Source organism: Panthera leo, chromosome F3 (genome assembly GCF_018350215.1).
Source record: "Panthera leo isolate Ple1 chromosome F3, P.leo_Ple1_pat1.1, whole genome shotgun sequence".
NCBI lineage: Eukaryota > Metazoa > Chordata > Mammalia > Carnivora > Felidae > Panthera > Panthera leo.
In genome coordinates, this window is record NC_056696.1 from 67,529,099 (window position 1) to 67,548,079 (window position 18,981).

General features: G+C 61.2%; 2 protein-coding genes across 2 annotated transcripts; one reads left to right on the plus strand and one right to left on the minus strand.

The window, feature by feature from the left end:
* Positions 1-1,522: 1,522 nt before the first annotated feature.
* On the plus strand, positions 1,523-7,353 carry MEX3A (mex-3 RNA binding family member A). Its single transcript, XM_042926165.1, has 2 exons — positions 1,523-2,055; positions 5,646-7,353. The coding sequence occupies exons 1-2, from the start codon at positions 1,602-1,604 to the stop codon at positions 6,752-6,754; spliced, it is 1,563 nt and encodes a 520-aa protein (XP_042782099.1). The 5' UTR covers positions 1,523-1,601; the 3' UTR covers positions 6,755-7,353.
* A 4,667-nt stretch (positions 7,354-12,020) lies between these two features.
* Positions 12,021-18,293, minus strand: RAB25 (RAB25, member RAS oncogene family). Its single transcript, XM_042926188.1, has 5 exons — positions 17,982-18,293; positions 15,143-15,338; positions 13,746-13,939; positions 12,840-12,920; positions 12,021-12,421 (listed from the first exon to the last, which is right to left on the minus strand). The coding sequence occupies exons 1-5, from the start codon at positions 18,022-18,024 to the stop codon at positions 12,294-12,296; spliced, it is 642 nt and encodes a 213-aa protein (XP_042782122.1). The 5' UTR covers positions 18,025-18,293; the 3' UTR covers positions 12,021-12,293.
* Between the last annotated feature and the right edge of the window lie 688 nt (positions 18,294-18,981).

Below are 18,981 nucleotides of genomic sequence, written 5' to 3' on the forward strand. Positions count from 1 at the left end.
AAAGGTCGCAGTACACCCCGACTTGCCCCAACTCCCTCTACAAGTACCCAGCTGTCCAATTCACGCCTTAAAAACTTATTTTTACTTCCACCGAACGTCCAGGGTGCAAGGAGCCGAATTAACGGGCTCGGGGGTGGGGGTGGGGGCAAGTGCAATGACGGTGGAGGCCCGAGAACAGATCACCCCCAAGGCGTCTGCGGGGCCCGGGCCCGAAGGAAGTTCGGGTCCCGAGCGCACCCCGTCTCTCCTCCCTCCTTGGGTCGCGCCCGAAGCCCGGGGCTCTCCCCCGAAACTGTTAAGTCACATCTCGCGTCCAAGCCTTCGCCTGCCTCCCCGCTCGCTGCCCTCCGCCCCCCCTCTCCCGCCCCGCGCCCCGCCGCCGCTCGGAAGGACCAGAACTAACTCACCTCCCAGTCGCCGCCGCTCAGATCTCCGAGCCGGGGGGGGGGGGGGGGGGGGGGGGGGGGGGGGGGGGGGGGGGGAGGGCACGGGGGGGGGGTGGTGTGGTGGCTGGCCAGTCGGCGGGGCGGGGGGGGGGGGCGGTGAGCGGACCCCGGCTTTGGCCAGGGGGTCCCGCCCTCCGGCCCATCCCGGCCTCCTCGGCGCGCACGGCCCGGCGGCGCCCGCATCGCGCTGCGGGCTTTGTCTGCTCTGCGGAGAGGCTGTCCCCGCGGCCCGCAGCCGGGACGACTCCGCGGGAGGGAGGGGCGCCGAGGCAGCGCGCGGGGAGGGGGCGCGGCCAGGGAGGGGGCCGCGGCGACCCGGCCGGGCCGCTCCCGCCCCCTCGCCCCCTCATTACCATAAGAAAGGGGGACACCCCCCCCCCCCGGCCGGCCCGGACGAGGCGGGGGCGGGTGGCGAGCCCGTCTGGGGAGGGGGCGCTCCGTCAGCCTTTTCCGACCCGCTCCGGTTCCGTCCCCCGCGCCCGCCCCTCCCTCGGGGAAACCGGGGACCTCGACTTCCACCACCCCCAGCCCCCACCCCGCTGCGCCCCGGAGCCGGGCTGGAGACCGGAGGCACGTCCCCATCCTCCGCGGGGCGAGGAGCCCGAGCCCGCGCCCCCGAGGGCGGGAAACTACAACTCCCGGCATGCCCCGGGCGCCCCCGCGCCCCCCCGCAGTTCCATGCTGCTCCATCCAGTTCATTTAAAACAAAAGAGTTTGAGCGCTGGAAGGGGCTGGGCTCGACTGGGGGCCACTGGGCGCCGCTCCCGGACCGGGGCTCGGTGCGGGAGCCTAAGGGGGGCGTCTGGACGGCGGGGTCTAGAGCCGCCCGGGTCGGAGGCGGGAGGGGTGGGGGCAGAGATCCCGCAGCCCCCCGCCCCCCGTCACCCCCGGAGCGGAGACGAGAGCGGCTTCCTCGGTTTTGCTTCTCTTTCCCCCCACCCCCACCCCGGGGGCTGGGGCGAGGGGAGTCGGGTTACAGGGTGTTTGGGGAGGGGGGCTTAGGGGGAGGGTCTATCTTTCTATCTCGCTTTCTTCCCCCCTCCCCAGTTCTTTGTTCCCCCCTCCCCACACGCCCCCCTCCTCTCCCCTCCCCTCCTCTCTCCTCTTTTCCCTTCCACCACCTCTCTCCCTCTCTCCCCCAGCTTTTGTTTCGCCATGCCTAGTCTAGTGGTATCTGGAATAATGGAAAGAAATGGGGGCTTTGGAGAACTAGGATGTTTCGGGGGAAGCGCTAAGGACCGAGGGCTGCTGGAAGACGAGCGCGCCCTTCAGCTGGCTCTCGATCAACTCTGCCTCCTGGGTTTGGGGGAGCCCCCCGCCCCCACGGCGGGCGAGGACGGGGGAGGTGGGGGGGGCGGCGCCCCCGCGCAGCCGGCCGCCCCCCCGCAGCCGGCCCCGCCGCCGCCGCCCGCGGCGCCCCCGGCCGCCCCGCCGGCGGCCCCCGCGGCGCAGACGCCCCAGCCCCCCACCGCCCCCAAAGGGGCCAGCGACGCCAAGCTCTGCGCTCTCTACAAAGAGGCCGAGCTGCGCCTGAAGGGCAGCAGCAACACCACCGAGTGTGTCCCCGTGCCCACCTCCGAGCACGTGGCCGAGATCGTGGGCAGGCAAGGTAAGCGGGCGCCGGGACCGCGGAGACGGACTGGAGTGGGGGGCACCCCATCCCGGCACGGAAAGTTCATTTCCTCTCTCCTTGCCCGCCTCTGGCTCTGTCCCTTCCCCACAAAGGGGGACCCGCCCCCTACCCCGATTTCCAAGTGCCACAAAGTTCCCTGCCACCCCCAGTCGGGACTGTTCTTCGGCTCCTTCCTTCCCCAGGGCTCTGCCTTTAGACAAAGAAATAGCCTCTCACAGAGAGAGGGAAAAGGGAGGGGGATCGGTCTCCCAATCCTGGGAGGCTGTCCGGAGGGGATGTCCACTCCTAGCCAGAAAAACTGGAGGAATGCGCAAAGAGTTGCTCAGAAGCCCCTGCTCCGGGAATCTGCTCGTGGGCTGGGGAGGGGGCACCCCTGGGACCCCCTACAGCTGGAGTTACAGACTTTGGGGGAGACCTGGCCCGGGAAGCCAGACTGAGTATCTGTCTCTTTGTTGGGCTGAGTGCAGGAATGGAAGGGGGTGTGGCTCATGGGAGGGTCCCAGCCCAGGGGAGAAGTGGGGAGGGGGGCTGCTGGGAGGAGGGAGTCCTGTGGTCACCCACACACCAGAGTTGAAGGATCTGTGGGGTTTTGGAAGGGGCGCCTCCGACGAAGTGCCACGTCCTGGCGTGGACCTGTCCTCATCCCTCTCAGGCTTTTGTTCTGGGCTGGCCACGGCCAGGGGCCAGAGGCCTGGAGAGGGGTCTCTGGTAGTGTGAGAGTAGGACAGGGCAGGAGGGGGCCTGCAGGGGGGGTGGTGAGAAACCTTCGGGCGGAGGTTCGGCTGGAGGGCGTGCGCCTGGGTGTGTTGTTGGGGTGGGGGGTGTAGAATTAATCCAGTGTGGTGTGTCTGATACCACACCCTCCTCAGCTCCAGCATCCCTGGGCGGGTGGGGGTGGGAGTGTTGGTGAGGGTCCAGACTGAGCAGACGGGATCTTGGGGACCCTTCCCTCTCCCGGTTTCCCAAAGGGGAGTGGGGGGGGGGGCGGGATTTGGAAATTGCAAGGGGGCTGGGCTGGGAGGTAGGGGTGGGGGAGGAGCAGGGGAGGAGCTGTCCCACAGTGGGGAACAATAGAGGAGCTGCTTTCCGGCTGGGAGTGAGGGAGGAGGCCGGCTGCGGGCAGGGGAGGAGGGGAGACCAGCCTGGGGGGGGGGGTGCCTACCGTACACCCCACCTCATCCACCCGAACTGCTTGGGGTTGGGGGCATTTTGCAGGGCGATCCAGAATGGAGGAGGGAAGATGCCACTCCCCTGCACAGCCCTCACCCCCCCTGGGGCGCTCCATCTCGAGATTCCTGGTTCAAAAAGTTGGATTTCCTCTTGTTGCCAGAAACTAGGGACCCCGAGCCCTGGAATTGGGTGGGGACACTGATAGCTCTCCCTGGATGCGGGGGTGGTCTTGGGAGGGCCCAGGATTTCATGGAGTCATCTGCCTCTGCAGCAGACGGATGGATCTGTCTCTCAGAAAAGTAGGGGGATCTCTCCTATTCGGGGAGGAGAAGCCCCCCTCACCCCTGAAGCACGTGGAAGTCCTCGCTCTTGTCTAGCCCCCCTCCCTGGGCCGCAGCGCCAGGACTCCTCTTTTTGACCTCTAGAAAGGTGAAGCCCCATGGTCTTCCCTTCCAGAGATGGCTTCTTCGGTGTTCCAAAACCCAGGATCCCGTCCACCAGCTCCGCACCTCCGGGCCCCCAGCTTTTCTTCTTACTCTCCTGCCCTGGCCTGTCTGCCCCACCCCCACCCCCCACCCCCAAAGATACCCCGCTCTTGCTTCAGCTAATGGACCTAGAACTTAGAGCCCCCGGGTGCCCAGCAGACGCCATGTGAGCGGAAGTTGTAGGAGAGGGAGTCACTGCTCCTCGCACCTCCAGGCCTCACAGAAAGGAGGACCAGCATTTACCGATATTAGAGCAGCAAGGATGTGGGCTTGACAACAGGTAGGACTTCTCAACTGCCAAGAGGCCTGAAGACAAGAAGGGAGGAGCCAGTTCTCCTTCCTGAGGTCTCTTGAAGGTGAGGAGCACTGCCCTCAACGCACCCCATCCTCCCCCCTGCCCAATCTGGTGGGGCTGGAGGAGAAGCCACCTGGAGAGAAGGAAGGAGAGAAGCCCCCCGCCCCAGCTGCCCTCAGGCCCGTGGCTGGAGGGCTGGGGCCCAATGGGAGAGCTAGGACCGCTGGCATGGGTTTTGGGGGGAATAGGTCACGCGGTGGGGGCTAGAAGAAAGAGCAGCGTGTACCTGCAGAGCGGTGGGAACGTGTCTCCACGTGCGCGGGGGGCAAAAGTTGTGGGCGTGCAGAGGAATGTGCTGTTTGAGGGCTGCGGGTGATGGAGATGGGAGAGCAGGGTGTGCGAGAGGTTCAGACACAAGCAGTCCGTGTGTGAGTGTGAGTGTGCACTGCGTTTGCACCACGAGTCGTGTTTAGATAAAGGCACACGGTGCATCACGGCTCTTAGGTCCATGCGTGTGCAGACTCACACGCGTGTGGCATGTGTGCTTCGAGAAAGCACGTGAGCCCGGCTGCGTGTGAAGCCAGGGGGCAGAGAGACAGAACTTGGGAAAGAGGAGACAGGCTTGGCCTGTCAGCCATCAGGGGGCTGCGGCCTTCAGAGATGCTGTGTCCACGCCAGCCTCCTGGACCCTTCTCTTCCCCTTCGCTGTCTTTGTCTCTCTTTGTCTCGGCTCTCCTCTTTCTCTTCCTGCCTCTCCCCCCAATCTCCCAGCTTTAACCCCCTCTACTTCAGAGCGTCAGTGTGGGTGCAGAATACCTTGTCTGTCACCTCCTCAGCGCCCAGCCCATCTCAGCGCTCCTGCCCCCAGGGGACAGTGTGGCTGGAGTGTCCACGGGCTCGGGTGCTGTCCCTCACACGTCATTATTTTTATCTTCATACTTCTTTCCCTCTTGAAACTGATTCTCAGACCCTTCCCAGTCTCCCACACTCCACTGGTTGCTGCAGACGTGCTATGAATTTGGGACCCTGTGAGACGCACTAATGGGTGGAAGGCAAGGTCGGGGCGGGGGGGGGGGGGGTGATCATAGATCACAGAGCAAATGGGTGTCAGTGGTCCCTGAGTAGACTGGAGGACACGTTTAATGAATGGAGGTCAAGTCAGGAGATTGTGGGGTTACTGAGCACTTCGGGGCCCTACAAGGTCAGTGTCAGCCTTGGGGGGGGGGGGGGGGCGGCGGTGTGATTAAGTGACCTGGAAGTTTGTGAGCAGTCAGGAATCAGTGGAGACGTGGAGGGAACAGTACGTGGTTGGGCGGAGTTAGCAGATTTGAGGTTAGCAGCTTGTCCCGGAGGGTCCGTGATTATCTCCCGGTTTCAAGAAGTGATTGAATTTGGAGGGTCCTGGCTGGAATCCGAGCGGAAGTTGGTACGTTTTGAAATCTGTGGTTGATAGAGGCGTTGGGGAGACCCGAGACGGGGGACGGTGGAAGGCAGGGGGCATTCGCACCTGGGGGCCTGGGTCTGAGTAAAGATCAGGAGCCCACTGGCCCCAGCGCAGACCTTCTTGCCCTGTGAGTTTCCTTCTCTCTCCCCTCCCCCCCCACCCCCCATCCCAGGCTGCAAGATTAAGGCTCTGAGGGCCAAGACCAACACGTACATCAAGACCCCGGTGCGCGGCGAAGAGCCCGTGTTCATGGTGACCGGGCGGCGGGAGGACGTGGCCACAGCCCGACGGGAAATCATCTCGGCGGCCGAGCACTTCTCCATGATCCGCGCCTCCCGCAACAAGTCGGGCGCCGCCTTCGGCGTGGCGCCGGCCCTGCCGGGCCAGGTGACCATTCGCGTGCGGGTGCCCTACCGCGTGGTGGGGCTGGTGGTGGGCCCCAAGGGGGCAACCATCAAGCGCATCCAGCAGCAGACCAACACGTACATCATCACGCCGAGCCGCGACCGCGACCCGGTGTTCGAGATCACGGGCGCCCCGGGGAACGTGGAGCGCGCGCGCGAGGAGATCGAGACGCACATCGCGGTGCGCACGGGCAAGATCCTCGAGTACAACAACGAGAACGACTTCCTGGCGGGGAGCCCCGACGCCGGCCTGGACAGCCGCTACTCCGAGGCCTGGCGGGTGCACCCGCCCGGCTGCAAGCCGCTCTCCACCTTCCGCCAGAACAGCCTGGGCTGCATCGGCGAGTGCGCGGTGGACTCCGGCTTCGAGGCCCCGCGCCTGGGCGAGCAGGGCGGGGACTTCGGCTACGGCGGCTACCTGTTCCCGGGCTACGGCGTGGGCAAGCAGGACGTGTACTACGGCGTGGCCGAGACCAGCCCCCCGCTCTGGGCGGGCCAGGAGAACGCCACGCCCACCTCGGTGCTCTTCTCCTCCGCCTCCTCGTCGTCGTCGTCGTCCGCCAAGGCCCGCGCCGCGCCGCCGGGGGCGCACCGCTCGCCCGCCGCCTCCTCCGCGGGGCCCGAGCTGGCCGGACTGCCCAGACGCCCGCCGGGAGAGCCGCTGCAGGGCTTCTCCAAACTGGGGGGCGGCCTGCGGAGCCCCGGCGGCGGGCGGGACTGCATGGTGTGCTTCGAGAGCGAGGTGACTGCCGCCCTCGTGCCCTGCGGACACAACCTGTTCTGCATGGAGTGTGCAGTACGCATCTGCGAGAGGACGGACCCGGAGTGTCCCGTCTGCCACATCACGGCCACGCAAGCCATCCGAATATTCTCCTAAGCCCCCTGCCCCAGGCCTCCTGCGTCCCTCCCCAGGGGCCCGCCCTGGATCTGTTTTCCACCGGGGCCTTTTGGAAATCAGTGGTCTGAGGGGCAAGGTGCTTAGAGATACTCGCTCCGTGGGGAGGGGGAGGGGAGGCGATGGTGGCTGAGGAGGGGTAGGCCACTTTCAGAGCCTCTGGTCACCCCAGTCCTGGAATGGTGGGGAGGGGGCCAGGCAGGAGATTTTACTAGAGTTACAACTCTGATACCTCAACACACCCTTCAATCTGGAAGCAGCTAAGAGAAACTTTTGTTTTGCCAGAGGTGACCGTTAAGGCACCCTGACCCCCTCTGTCCACCTCCCCATCTGCATCACACTGCCCCTCCCTCTGCGGAGGGGATGGGGAAAGGGAGGGGGACAGGTTCCATCTGTATCTAGAGGTGCTCTTTCCAATCCTCAAGCCCTCTCTGGCCCTGACCTTTGACCTCCCAACATGACCCTCTAGACCCTCCACTGCCATATCCTGTTTGGGAATCTGTTCCTGGGTTTCCGATGGTACAAGGGGGTTGGGGCCCTTTCAGAAGTCTGCACAGATATTCCGGGCGGGGGGTGGGGGGAAGCATGTCAATCTAGAAAGGGCTCAGAGCTCATCTCCCCGACAGAGCTGGGTGCAGGGGTCTGGAGAGAGAGCTCCTCTCTGCCCCTCCGGCTCCCCGCCCCCATCTTCCCTCCATTGGGCTCTCCCTTCCCTTTACTGTTTCCACCGGCTCTCCTCTTTGCTTCCCCTTGATGGCTGCCCTTCCCAGCCCTGTCCTCCTCCCCTCTCTTCCCTTCTCCCCCTCCCTCCTGCCCCTTCTAGTCCAGCTTTGGGTTCACCATCTCCCCTGGGGAGAAATAGGGGAGAAGAGCATTTGGATGGACCCCCCCCCCCCCCATTTAATTCCTCTTCTGGCATTCGGAGGCCCTCCCCACTCCAAAGAAACACCTCTAATTCTTGATGGAATGTATCCCCATTCTCAGTGACAATTTGAGGAGGGAACGAATACTGGGGTACATCAAGGGTCGAACCTCCGCCTCTACCGTCTTTGGGCATTGCATTTGGGGAGCAGTTCTCGGGCTGGATTTTCTAGCAGCCGGCAGTCGTGGAGAGCCAGGGTCGTGTGTGTGTCTGCTGTTCAAGGGGACAGGAAGGAGCCTGAGGCTGGTGGATGGAAGGGCCCCCCCTCCCCCTGCAGCTCCCACCCCTGTGCCCCTCTCTGGGCCTTACCCGAACCCCTATCAGCGGGCAAATCATGAAGTCTCTGTCCCACCCATTGTGGCTGAGGAGAGAGGCTGGGTCTTCAGAGAGAGCTCAGTCCCAGGCCGGTCGGGATTGTGGTGCCGCAGGGCCCCATATTGCTAACAGGCCTTGCATCCCCCCTCCACTGCTTCCCTGAGGCTCACTTGGGGCTGCCACCAACCTGCCACCCTCCTGGTTCCGCTGGCCGGGCCAGGAGAGGGTGGGGGATGGGAGTCCCAGGAGATTCTTGTATATAGTGGGGTGGGACTCTTCCAAATGATCTCTGAGCACTTAGCTCAGGAACCCCGTTCTATCTGATGGAGAGGGAGTGCAGGGATGGAGGTACAGGGGGGATTTCCTCCTCTCCTTCCTCCTGTTGTGAATTAACTCACCTCTCCTCGGCCTACCCCTCCAGACCACCAGCCAGGGAGGGGAGAGGAAGGAGGTCACAGTCAGGAAAACTGGCCGCTGACAACTTCCCTCCTTCCCGCCAACGTGAGCCATCCTGAGATGTCTGTACAATAGAAACCAAACCAAATGGGCACCCCCGGTCGCCGAGGGGGGGTGGGGAGGGGGGTGGGAAGAAGGGATGTCTGTCTGTCGATCCCCCTCCCCCTCTCCACCTCTTACCCACAAAGGCAGAAGACTGTTACTCTAGGGGGCTCGGAAAATTCAATCCCACCCTTACTAATTGAGCCAAACCTAGAAACCAACGCAAAAACACATAGTGAGAGACAAAACAGAGGAGAGAAAGCGTGAGAGGGAGCGAGATAGGCGACCAACGCAAAGGAGAGAAAACAAAAATAGCAAAAAAAAAAAAAAAAAAAAAGCAGTTCTTTATAATTTAATATTCTATTTTAATAAAGGCGTTTATTACCGTATAAATGTAGCAAAGAACCTGGGCTAATATGAAAAAAAAAAAGACTTTTTATTAGGTAATTTATTATATGAAAAGGATATTTTATTTTATGATAAAGTGATCCTTAAAAAAAATAAAAAAACTTTAGAAGGTTTAGAATATATGTAGGGAGAGAAGAAGAAAAAAAATACATTTGTATTCAGAGTTAAATCTTAAAAAAAAAAAGTGTTTTTAATATATGTTCGGGTTTACGTTCCTTTTTTCCCCCACTTTTTTTTGGGGAGGAATGTCATTTGCTTTTCGTGGGGAGCATCCTGGGATGTGTGGCGGAGACAGGGGCTGGGGGAACCTGGTCCTTCTGGGGCCCCACAAGTAGATTGGATTTCACTCCATGGGCCCCCTCCCCGCTCCCCTCCCCCTCGGGGGAGCCGGCAGAGCCAAACAAAGAAAGGGATTAACAAGAAAGGAAGGCGCACTAGGGCTGAGGATCCTGGGCTGCCCCCCCCCCCCCCCCTGCCCTGTCCCAGGGGCGAGTGAGGAGGGGGAAGTCCAGAGCTGAGGCCTTGCAGGCCTGCGGGAACCCTCAGAGAGGTACAAGATTTAAGAGAAATAGTTTTGTTTTGTTTTGTTTAACCAAAAATGAGAGAGAGAGAGAGAGAGAAGAAAAAGAAAGAAACCGAGGGGTTTAAAAGAAAAGAATACTACAAAATAATAATTATTAATAATAATAATTCAAATTTATTTCATATAATCCTAGAGAAAAAGAAAGAATTACTAGTTACTTAGTAGACAATATTCAGATAGCTTAAAGTTTAGTAGCATTGAGGGCCCCTGGGTCCAGTAGAATGTATAAAAGTTGTAACGAAAAAGGAAAGTAGGTGAGGGAAGCGGTCAATTCCACCCTGCATGTGAGAACTCGCCCATGTCCAGGTATCCGGGTGCGAGCAGGTTGCTAGTTCAGGTGGGGAGCTTCCAGTCTGCTGGGGTTGATTCTGAGAATCCTTGGATTTTTAAATTGTAGGACAAATAGATGAGGGGCTCGGTCCCCAGGGTCTTTGAAAGATGGCATTGATCATTTCAACCGCATGGGAGCTGGGCGGGGCGGCAGAGAAGGTGAGCACATTTCTCCTGCTCTGTGCCCTTGCACCTGGGGGCCCGCCATCAGGCGCATCCCTGGTCTCTGCAGAGCAGTCCTTACTCCAAAGTGGGGTGTCCTCTCGGGGTCTCAGGGAGGGTGGAGCCTGCTTCTCCCAGGCCCAAGGAAGTCCTTCTTGAAGAGTAGCCTCCATCCACCCCGCTACGGATTGATTCAAGAGCCTGGTAGGTCATTCTAGAAACAGATTCGCACACGCTTCCCACAGTCGTAGAGCTCCGAGAGGACTGAGGGGGTCGGCACCCCCGTCCTCATTCCTATCCAATATTCCACGTAGCTTTTGGCCTCCGAGGCGGTGGTGGAGGTCACAATCTCGGTAATGGTTCTTTACAGCTGCACTGTGCCCCTTTTCTCCACAGGTTTGCTGTATTGTCTCAAAGAAGTTAGACTCCAAGAAGGACTTCCCACCCCTGGGGTACAGGGGAGATGCTGTCCTTGAAGGCCTGGGAGAACAGGGCTCCCAGGGGTATGAAGGCAGGGGGAGGGCAGCAGGGACTTCCGGGGACCCTGCCCCTACCCCTGTGTTTCAGCCCACCCCCAGCTGTGAGCGGTCAGGTAGAGGCCACCCGCCGAGCCCTGGCCTGGGGGACAGCACCCTCCCCACAGAAGACTGGGGAGCTTGGCTTTTGCATGTAAGAAATCCGCGAATCTTTCTTAGCACTTGCCTTCTAGCGGCCCCAGCTCAGGGTGGGCCCTCCTGTCCGAGGGGGGGCGGGGGCCCCTCAGCTCTGCTTTGGGCACATGGAGGCTGCTCCTTGACATCAGTGACTCCGTCATGCCCCTCCCTGGCCCTAGGCCCCCCCCATCACATCTCCCTCTCCCCAATTTACTCTTCTCACCCCACCTAGGGAGATCCCCCCCCTGCTCTTTTTGTCCTAGAAACCCCGCTAGTTCGGGAAGGTAGTCTGGGGTGGGGAGGGCTTCCCCTTCCCACTGGAGGGTGCGGGTGGGGTAGGGTGGGGGGGGAGACGGCCCTGGGGCAGGGGGACGGTCTCTCCACTGTAGAAAGTAGCGTAGGATTGTGGTCAGACTTAATTTGAGGCATCTAGCGAAGACACATACAAACCCACCGAGGAAAAAGATTTCAAAAGCAAAATAAAGGCGGGAAATGAAACGGACCCATGAATAATCAAGTCAAAGTAATGTTGCACAAAATGCAGAGAAACCAAGAAGGGGGAGGGTTAATGTATTAAATGTGCTATTAAGAACTTAATTTTATTAAAAGTATTATTAATTAAGGCTCTGGCCTCTTTCTCTGCATCAGAGTCTGACCCACTGTGGGCTGGGTGAGAGGGTTTTCTCAGGGGTGACTGGGTGCCCTTCCCCCCCCCCCCCCCCCCCGCCGTGCAGTGCAGGGGAGGGACAGCTCCCACTGCTGTCCACAGCTCCCTGCTTGAGTCTCCAGGTGCTCAATCCCCTCCTGGGGGGGGGGGGGGGTAGGGGGGGTGCGTGCACCCTGTCCTGCAGAACGGGAAGGTGAGGCTGGGTGACAGAGACCCTGCTTGGACAGCTTGGACTCCCCCTCCCACCCTGCCAGGTTGGACACCCCCTTTCCTCTGCAGGTCTGGGGGGGCGGTCAGGCGGCAACCTGGATGTGAGCCTTGGACCTTCCACCTCCCAGGCTTCAATCTTGCCCAGCACACGCAGGCTGGCCCTGCCTCTCCCTTCCCTCCAACCCCTCCCCTGCCTCCTCCCCTCACCCCTGGCATTGGAGCGACCTCAGTTCTTGGCATCAGGGCCCTGGGCACCAGATGGTACCTGCCGGTGATTTCCTTTGTCTCTCCTTCCAGATACCCCATCTTGGCCCTGCTGTCCTCCCTCCCCCACCTGCCCTGGGGGTTGGCACAGGGAAGGCTGGGCACCTCCCGCCCCCTTGGCACTGTCCCCAGACCACAGGACTCTAGAGGCAGCTGGCCCCTGGGCTGGGGGGGGGGGGGGGCAGTGGGTGTGGTGGGGAGGGGAAGGAGGGGGAGGGAAGCCCAGAGGGGACAGAGGTGAAGGGGAGGCAGGGATGGGAGCAGCAGGATGGCCAGACGTTGGTACAAAACACAGCTTTATTGGAAGACTGAGTGTGTGTGGCAGGGGAGCAGGCAATGGAGACATGGCAGGTGGGGGGACCGTGCTGACCTCAGGGCCCTGTGGTCTGTGGGGCTGGGAGCAGGGAAGCATCCGCTCTGACATCTGGAACCACCACGGGGCAGGGGCAGGTCCCGGAGCCGGGTGGCGGTGGGGTAAGCCTTGGGGGCAGGGTTGGTGTGAGCCCAGGTCAGAGGCTAATGCAGCAGGCCCTCTTCTCACCAGGGCCCGGCTCCTGCCCAGCCTGGGCACCGCCCAGGGTGATGGCGTTGGTCCGGGCGCTGTTCTGCCTCTGCTTGGACACTTTTGCGAAGATCTCTGAGGGGGCAGAGGGCAGTGATCGGGTCAGAAGACTGAGAACCCATGCTACACACACACACACACACACACACACACTCCGCACTGGCCTTACTGAGCACTGGGTGTGGCCATACAAGGAGGTTTTGCTGGAAGGAAATGGAGTTTGGGCAGCTGGGTCCCTTCTACTTACCTGGGTGAAGGGCTAATGCTTAGCTCCCTGTGAAGTGTAGCGTTCTGGTTCCTTCCCCAAGCCTCAGGCTTGGAGAGGAGAGGGCACTAGGGAGGCTCTGAGGAGGCTGGGGGGCCCCCAGAGGGGCTGAGGGGTCATCTGGGGTGGGCAAGGGCTGGGTGTCTGCATTCCCACTCGTGCCCACAGGAGCCTCAGGGACGGGATTGGGGGGGGGGGGCGTTGCCAAATGCAGGCAGGGGCTCTAACCTTTGAGGACAGTCTCAAATGCCAGCTCAACATTGGTGGAGTCCAGGGCTGAGGTCTCCAGGAATAGCAGTCCATTGTTTTCTGGCAGGAAAAGAAACACAATAATAATAATATTTACTTAATGTTTACTATGTACATTCGCAATGTGCTAAACCCTTGGCACGTGTTGCTCATTTAACACTTAAAACAACCTGTGAGGTGGGTTTGAATATCATCCCTTTTTTACAGAAGAGGACGGAAGACCAGAAACACCGAGAGCGTCAACAAAGGACTTGCTCACTGTCCCCTATCTAGTGAGGCTGGGCCATGGGACGCCAGAGCCTGCACCCTTAACCGCTGCGTCCTGCTGCCTCTGACCCCATAAGACTCCTGGGGAGGGCGTGACTGGAGATGGTCATGGAGATCTCACCTGCCACACACTGTGGATCCCTGAGTGGCCTGGCCTTTAACACCAATGACAAAATTATTGCCCATAAAGACAATCTTGGGGGCGGGGGCGGGCTCATGGGGAGCTCAGTTGGTTAAGCATCCAACTCATGGTTCGTGTCCGAGCCCAGAGTCAGGCTCTGTGCTGACGGCTCGGAGCCTGGAGCCTGCTTCGGATTCTGTGTCTCCCTCGCTCTCTCTGCCCCTCCCCCACTTGTGTCCTGTCTGTCTCTCTCTCAAAAAATAAATAAATAAATAAGTAAATAAAGACAACGTTGGGGCAAGCGGTGAAGCATAATGACGGACGCAGGGTCCAGAGAAGGGGAGTGCTGAGAGACTGGGAGAGAGGTGATGGAGGTAGGGGAGCCCACGGAGGAAGTCCAGGCTGGGGCCCTAGGGTGGGAGCAGGGGCCGGGAGGCAGGAGCTGGATGGCACGGGCCAGGCTGGGGGGGCCGGACTGGGTGGTGGAGGGCTCTCACCGGCGAACATTCGGGCCTCTTCAGTGGGCACCTCCCGGGCCTGGCTGAGGTCACTCTTGTTGCCCACGAGCATGACGACGATGGTGGCCTCGGCGTGGTCATAGAGCTCCTTCAGCCAGCGCTCCACCACGGCATAGGTCTGGTGCTTGGTCAGGTCAAACACCAGTAGGGCCCCCACCGCACCTCGATAGTACCTGCGTGGGGGGCGGCAGGAGCGACAGAGGCAAGGTCAGAGCACAGCCCTCAAGCCGAAAGGTCAGAGACGAGACCAGAGGTGGGGTCATATGAAAGCTGAGGTCCAGGGACCCAAACCTAGACAGGGCAACTCCAGGGTCCTGTGTCTGATGCCGAGAGCCCTCCGGGTCACCAGTATTGCAGCCTCCAGAGTCACCTTCCTTCCTTCCTCCCGCTCTTTCTAGCCCACTGTTTCCTTGGGTCCTCTGTTCTTTTTTAAAAGTTTATTTATCTATTTGGGGGGGGAGGGGCAGGGAGAGAGAGGGAGACCGAGAATCCCAAGAAGGCTCGGCACGATCAGGACGGAGCCCCGCGTAAGCTCGAACTTACAAATTGTGAGATCATGACCTGAGCCACCCAGGCGCCCCTGGGGTCCTTCGTTCTGATGTTAGCCCTGGATGGCCACCAAAGAGCACCTGCGCCCCACTCGGCCTCCTGGATGCCCCTTTCGGTGGGCACGTTCCTCACATGGCTCCTGCACCCGCACCGTCCTCTTCTCGCTCGCGGCCACCTTTCTAGGACCGGCTACAAGCCCACCCCCTGCAGCAGTCCCTGAGGTGACCATCTGAGGCACCCCTGCAGGCAGCCAGCCTCACTCCTGGGGTGAGATGGGGCTTTTTCAGCCTGTGATACCTGATTCTTCCGTTTTACTCATGTGTCAACCGAGGCTCAGGAGAGGCCAGGGGACCAGCCCAGGAGTGGCGAGCGTGCGTGTGACCGAAGCCCTGGACTCCTGCTTCCTGCCTCTTGGCAGGTGCCGTCCTCTGTCACACCCACAGACCACCCCCCTCACGTCCAGCCGGACACTGGCAAATGTCCTGCAGGGGCGTCCGGAGGCGGAAGGTCCTCCGTATCCCGAGTGTTTGTAAAATGCAGCTGAAGGGTCCAGCCCTTCGGGTCTGTGATGAAACGGCAGCGGTTGCTGAGTGTGAAGCAGAAGGGAGTCAGGAAGAGCTCAGGGGCGGCTGCTTCCCCTGCCACTAGCAGCCGGGGTCACTGCGTCCTGCCCCCGGCTGCGTGGCTCACGGCATCCACCCGTGTCTCGCCGGGGCCACGGCGTCCCGGGATCCCCCTCGGTGCGCACGGGGCCCGTGGCCTCTGCTCCACAGGCCCTCCCTGACTTCCCCAGCGCCCCCCCACCCCACCCCAGCCCCCAGGCTCACGCGGAGGTGATGGCCCGGTACCGCTCCAGGCCGGCCGTGTCCCAGATCTGAGCCTTAATGGCAGCGGTGCCCAGCATGACCGTGCGGGTGGAGAACTCAACCCCGATGGTGGTGCGGCTGTCGTGGCTGAACTCATTCCGTGTGAATCGGGACAGCAGATTGGTCTTCCCCACGCCTGACTCACCGATCAGCACCACTGAGGGGGCAGAGAGACAAGGGCTGAGCTCGGGGGTCTGTCCATCCGGAAAGGGGGCTGAGCTCGGGAAACTGAGGGGGACCCAGGCCTCCTGGCAGAGACCGGGGACTGCAACTCTGCAGTCCAAACTGAGGGGGACCCATCCTCCCCGGGTGAAGGGCCGAGAGTCTGAAATGGGCTGCGGGCCCGTAAGGCTTCTTGGCCTGGCCCGTGGAGACACGACCGCACGGTCAGCCCCCATTTCTGTGATGGGGTGCCGTCTGTCTGTGGGGGTCAGTGTTCAGGGGCCGTGAGGCTGGCAGGGTGTGTGAATGCGGACAGAGACGTAGGCAGTCTGGGGAGCGTGACAGCGCCGTGCCTGTGTCTGCGTGTGAGCTGTGAGGACGAGGAGGAGGCTGGGCGTGCACGTGCGCACACGCGTGTGGGGAGCCGTCCTGTGAACGGAAATGTGGGGAGAAGAATGTTCGGCGGGTGAGCCTCACGGAGGGACACGGGTAAGGACATGGGGCTGGGTGTTGGACCGGCCCACCCTGACCTCTGTCGTATGACAACTGGGAATAGTGATACTATTTTACCGGTTGTTGCAAGACATAAGTGAGATATTGCCTAGGCTGGAGTGAGTGTGCAAAAACCCATCACCATCGTGATCGTTGTCGGCAGGCCAGTGTTATCACCGTCAGGTTTCCAGGGCCCAGGATCCACCGGTGGGGCCACAAAGAGCCTCGGGGCCGGCGGACAGCATCCAGGGCCCAGGTTTACCCACCGCGGGTGAGCGAGGGGCTGGAGGAGGGCGAGGGGGCCGATGCAAGCATGACCCGCTAATTGCGCAACACTGAGCACGCATCCAGGGTGACAGGAGGCCCCCCAGGTTCTGGAAAAGCAGGCTGGCGCCTTGGGAGCCACACGCTCTGGGCGCTGCTCCCCACTCGGCCTCTCACTAGCTAGTGACCTCGAACGGGTGGCTCAGTTTTTCTGGCTTTCAGTTTCCTTGTTTATAAAATGGGTCAAAGCCCCTCAGACTTGGGCAGGGCAGGAAAGAGCTGGGAGCAGGGTGGGGGTGGGTCCCTGCCTCCTCCCCATCTCCCCCCTCCCAGTGGGAGGGGCTCAGTCCTGTCCTCAGGCCCAAAAGGTGCTCAGGGCAAGGGCTTTGGGGTCCGACAGACCCGGCTTCGAGTACGGGCTGGGAGACCATTTGTCTCGTCCTCGGCTGTGAAACGGAGACGCTGGCTGTTCACACCGACAGAGTGCCTACTACGTGCCGGACCCCACCCTAAAAGCTTTACACACGTTAACTCGTATAATTCTCGCGTTGGTGCCACGAGGCAAGCCCAGTATTATTATCACCCCATGTTTACAGACGAGGAAACGGAGGCACTTGGGCTTCGGTGGCTGGCACCAGATGTCACCACTGGTGTGGCAAACGCAGAGGTGCACTGCGGGGGGCGCTGGTTGGCCTCGCTTGGGGCCCTGGCGGTCCTGGGCCGCCTGCACCCAGCGTCCGGGCAAGGCCGGGGGCACAGCGCTCCCCGCCCTTGGCCAAGGCTTTGTGACCCTGGGCCGCACAGAGCTTCTCCCTGCTGCTCGGTCTTGCTTCCTCTCCCTTCCTTGCACCGGTGTTGATCCACAATAGACGTCTTATACCCCAGACTTCTTAGAGTCAGCTTCCGGAGACCCCAACCCGCACTAACTAGTGACCGACAGAGCTGCCCTCTCACAGTCGATCTGGCCCCTGACCGCTTTCAGAAAGAGAGATGCATTTTGGGGTTGTTACGGTGGCCAACGAGCCAGAGCGGGCACACGCTGAGGGCTCAGTAAAGGGCAGTTTCTAGTAGCACCGTTTGTCCCAGCCTCCCCTTCCTGGGAGAGAGGCCGGGACAGCATGGGTCCCCCGGCCCCAGCAGCCCGAGTCCCAGCTTGAGCGAGGGTGGGGCTGAGGCCGGGAGAGGCGGCGGGGTGGGGTGGCTGGGCCGGGAACGACGGCTCTGCCAGTGAACCCCGCCCTGGAGGAGGGGTGCGTGGGGGCTGGGGACACCAGAGGGTCCAACGTAGGGGCTGAGGTAAAGGAGCGGGAAAGGTCACGCTCCCAGGGCCAGCCAGGTTGAACCCAGGCGCCTGCCGAGGGACGGCCGACGGGGCCCCAGCCCTCAGTCTTCCAGGTTCTATTAGACCCTGCTCTCAATTTATGAGATCTTCCCTGTTTTCACCCCAAAATGGACAAAGCTCTCCTTTTCTTTTCTTTCCTGCACATGCACCCAGAGACAGGACTTTCTTCCTCTGGAGGTTGTTTCCTCTTTCTCAGGAGGGAAGTCCTCCCTGAAATCTGACCTCCACCTCCTACGCTGTGGTGGCTGACGACTCTTAGGGATGTGGGCTTCCTCTACCAAAGGAGCAGAGGGGCCTAACTCGGCCCTATGCAGGCTTCCTCAACATCCTTATTTACAGCAGCAGAGCCTTCCCGCAGCCCCAGGACTTTTGCCCTAGTAACTGGACCCTCCCCAACTCCCTGCAGCTTTCTTTCTAATCCAAACCGAATGAGAAGCCCTCAGGGGTCCAGGTGAGAGATTAAAAACAAAAACAAAAACAACAGAACGGGCGGGCGCTTTCAGGCTCTGCTGGTCTCTTTTTTTATAGACCCCAACTCACCCTTGAAGACAAAGTTATAATCTTCCTCGGTTCTGTTCCCCATCTTGGCTCCACATGGAGGGTACGAGTGTCTTCAGGGACAGAGGTGACGGGACTATGCGTTGGCGCAGTGCCCTCAACCCTCAGCTCTCCAGAGACCTGGGTCCGCGCCTCCTCTCATTGGGGGTGAAGAAACTTCTGCAGGCAGAGGGACTGAGGGCGACTTCAGGCTGGGCAGGGCCCTGGAGGCTCAGCGCTGGCAGGTGGGGTGCTGCGAGGAAGCCAAGGGGACGGAAGCTGAGAACAGGAAGAGCAGGCGGCAGGAGACCTGGGGCCCAGGTGGGTGGAGAGACGATGACGTCAGACAGGTTAGGCAGGTTGGGTGTCTGCTCCCAGCCTGGGCTCCCGCAGCGGGGCGGGCCGGCAGGGGGTGTGTGGGGGGGGCTGGGGTTGGGGGAGGGGAAGCTGGGGCCCGCACGGCACCTGCAGAGAGCCATGCTGCTAGGCTCCTGGGACCGGGGACCCACTTGGGTGGCCACCAATGAGTGAGAAATAGCCTCTCAGGGAACGGAAACCTATTGGCCTCCTGCATTTCCTTCGGACCTTCCGGGAGGGGTAACTGGGGGGACGAGGGGAAGGGCTGTTGGGGCGAGGGGCTGGGGCTGACGGGTGCCCATCGCTCCCAGAGTTCTGGCAGCTGCTCCTCCCGAAGGCCCAGGGCCTGGGATGGGCGGTGTTCCCCACCCTGGGTGGAGCTGAAACTCACCACCTACCTCTCCCCTGGGATGAGTCCCTTCCTAAGGCCCTGGGCTAGGGGCTGGTGGTTCCCTGTCCACGCCTGCTCTGGAGACCCAGGGTAGGGGGGAGACCCGGAGAAGTACATGGAGCGAGGAGTTTGAGTGCCAGGCAGGACCTGGAGATGAAGGGCTTTGAGAGCTTCTGGATTGCTTATACTCCCGCCCCGGGATCTCAGGCCTCGCAAGGAAGCCACGCCGTCTGCAAAGGGCCCTGATGTCTGGAG

What these genes read in the sequence shown, in the direction of transcription:
- RAB25 (XM_042926188.1), bottom strand. Translation starts at nt 18,024, where the DNA reads ATGGGGAACAGAACCGAGGAAGATTATAACTTTGTCTTCAAGG. An exon ending in TTATAACTTTGTCTTCAAGG is followed by an intron (nt 15,339 to 17,981) that starts GTGAGTTGGGGT and finishes CTGCCCCCTCAG; the next exon opens with TGGTGCTGATCGGTGAGTCA. An exon ending in TACCGGGCCATCACCTCCGC is followed by an intron (nt 13,940 to 15,142) that starts GTGAGCCTGGGG and finishes CCCCCCACGCAG; the next exon opens with GTACTATCGAGGTGCGGTGG.
- MEX3A (XM_042926165.1), top strand. Translation starts at nt 1,602, where the DNA reads ATGCCTAGTCTAGTGGTATCTGGAATAATGGAAAGAAATGGGGGCTTT. An exon ending in CGAGATCGTGGGCAGGCAAG is followed by an intron (nt 2,056 to 5,645) that starts GTAAGCGGGCGC and finishes CCCCCATCCCAG; the next exon opens with GCTGCAAGATTAAGGCTCTG.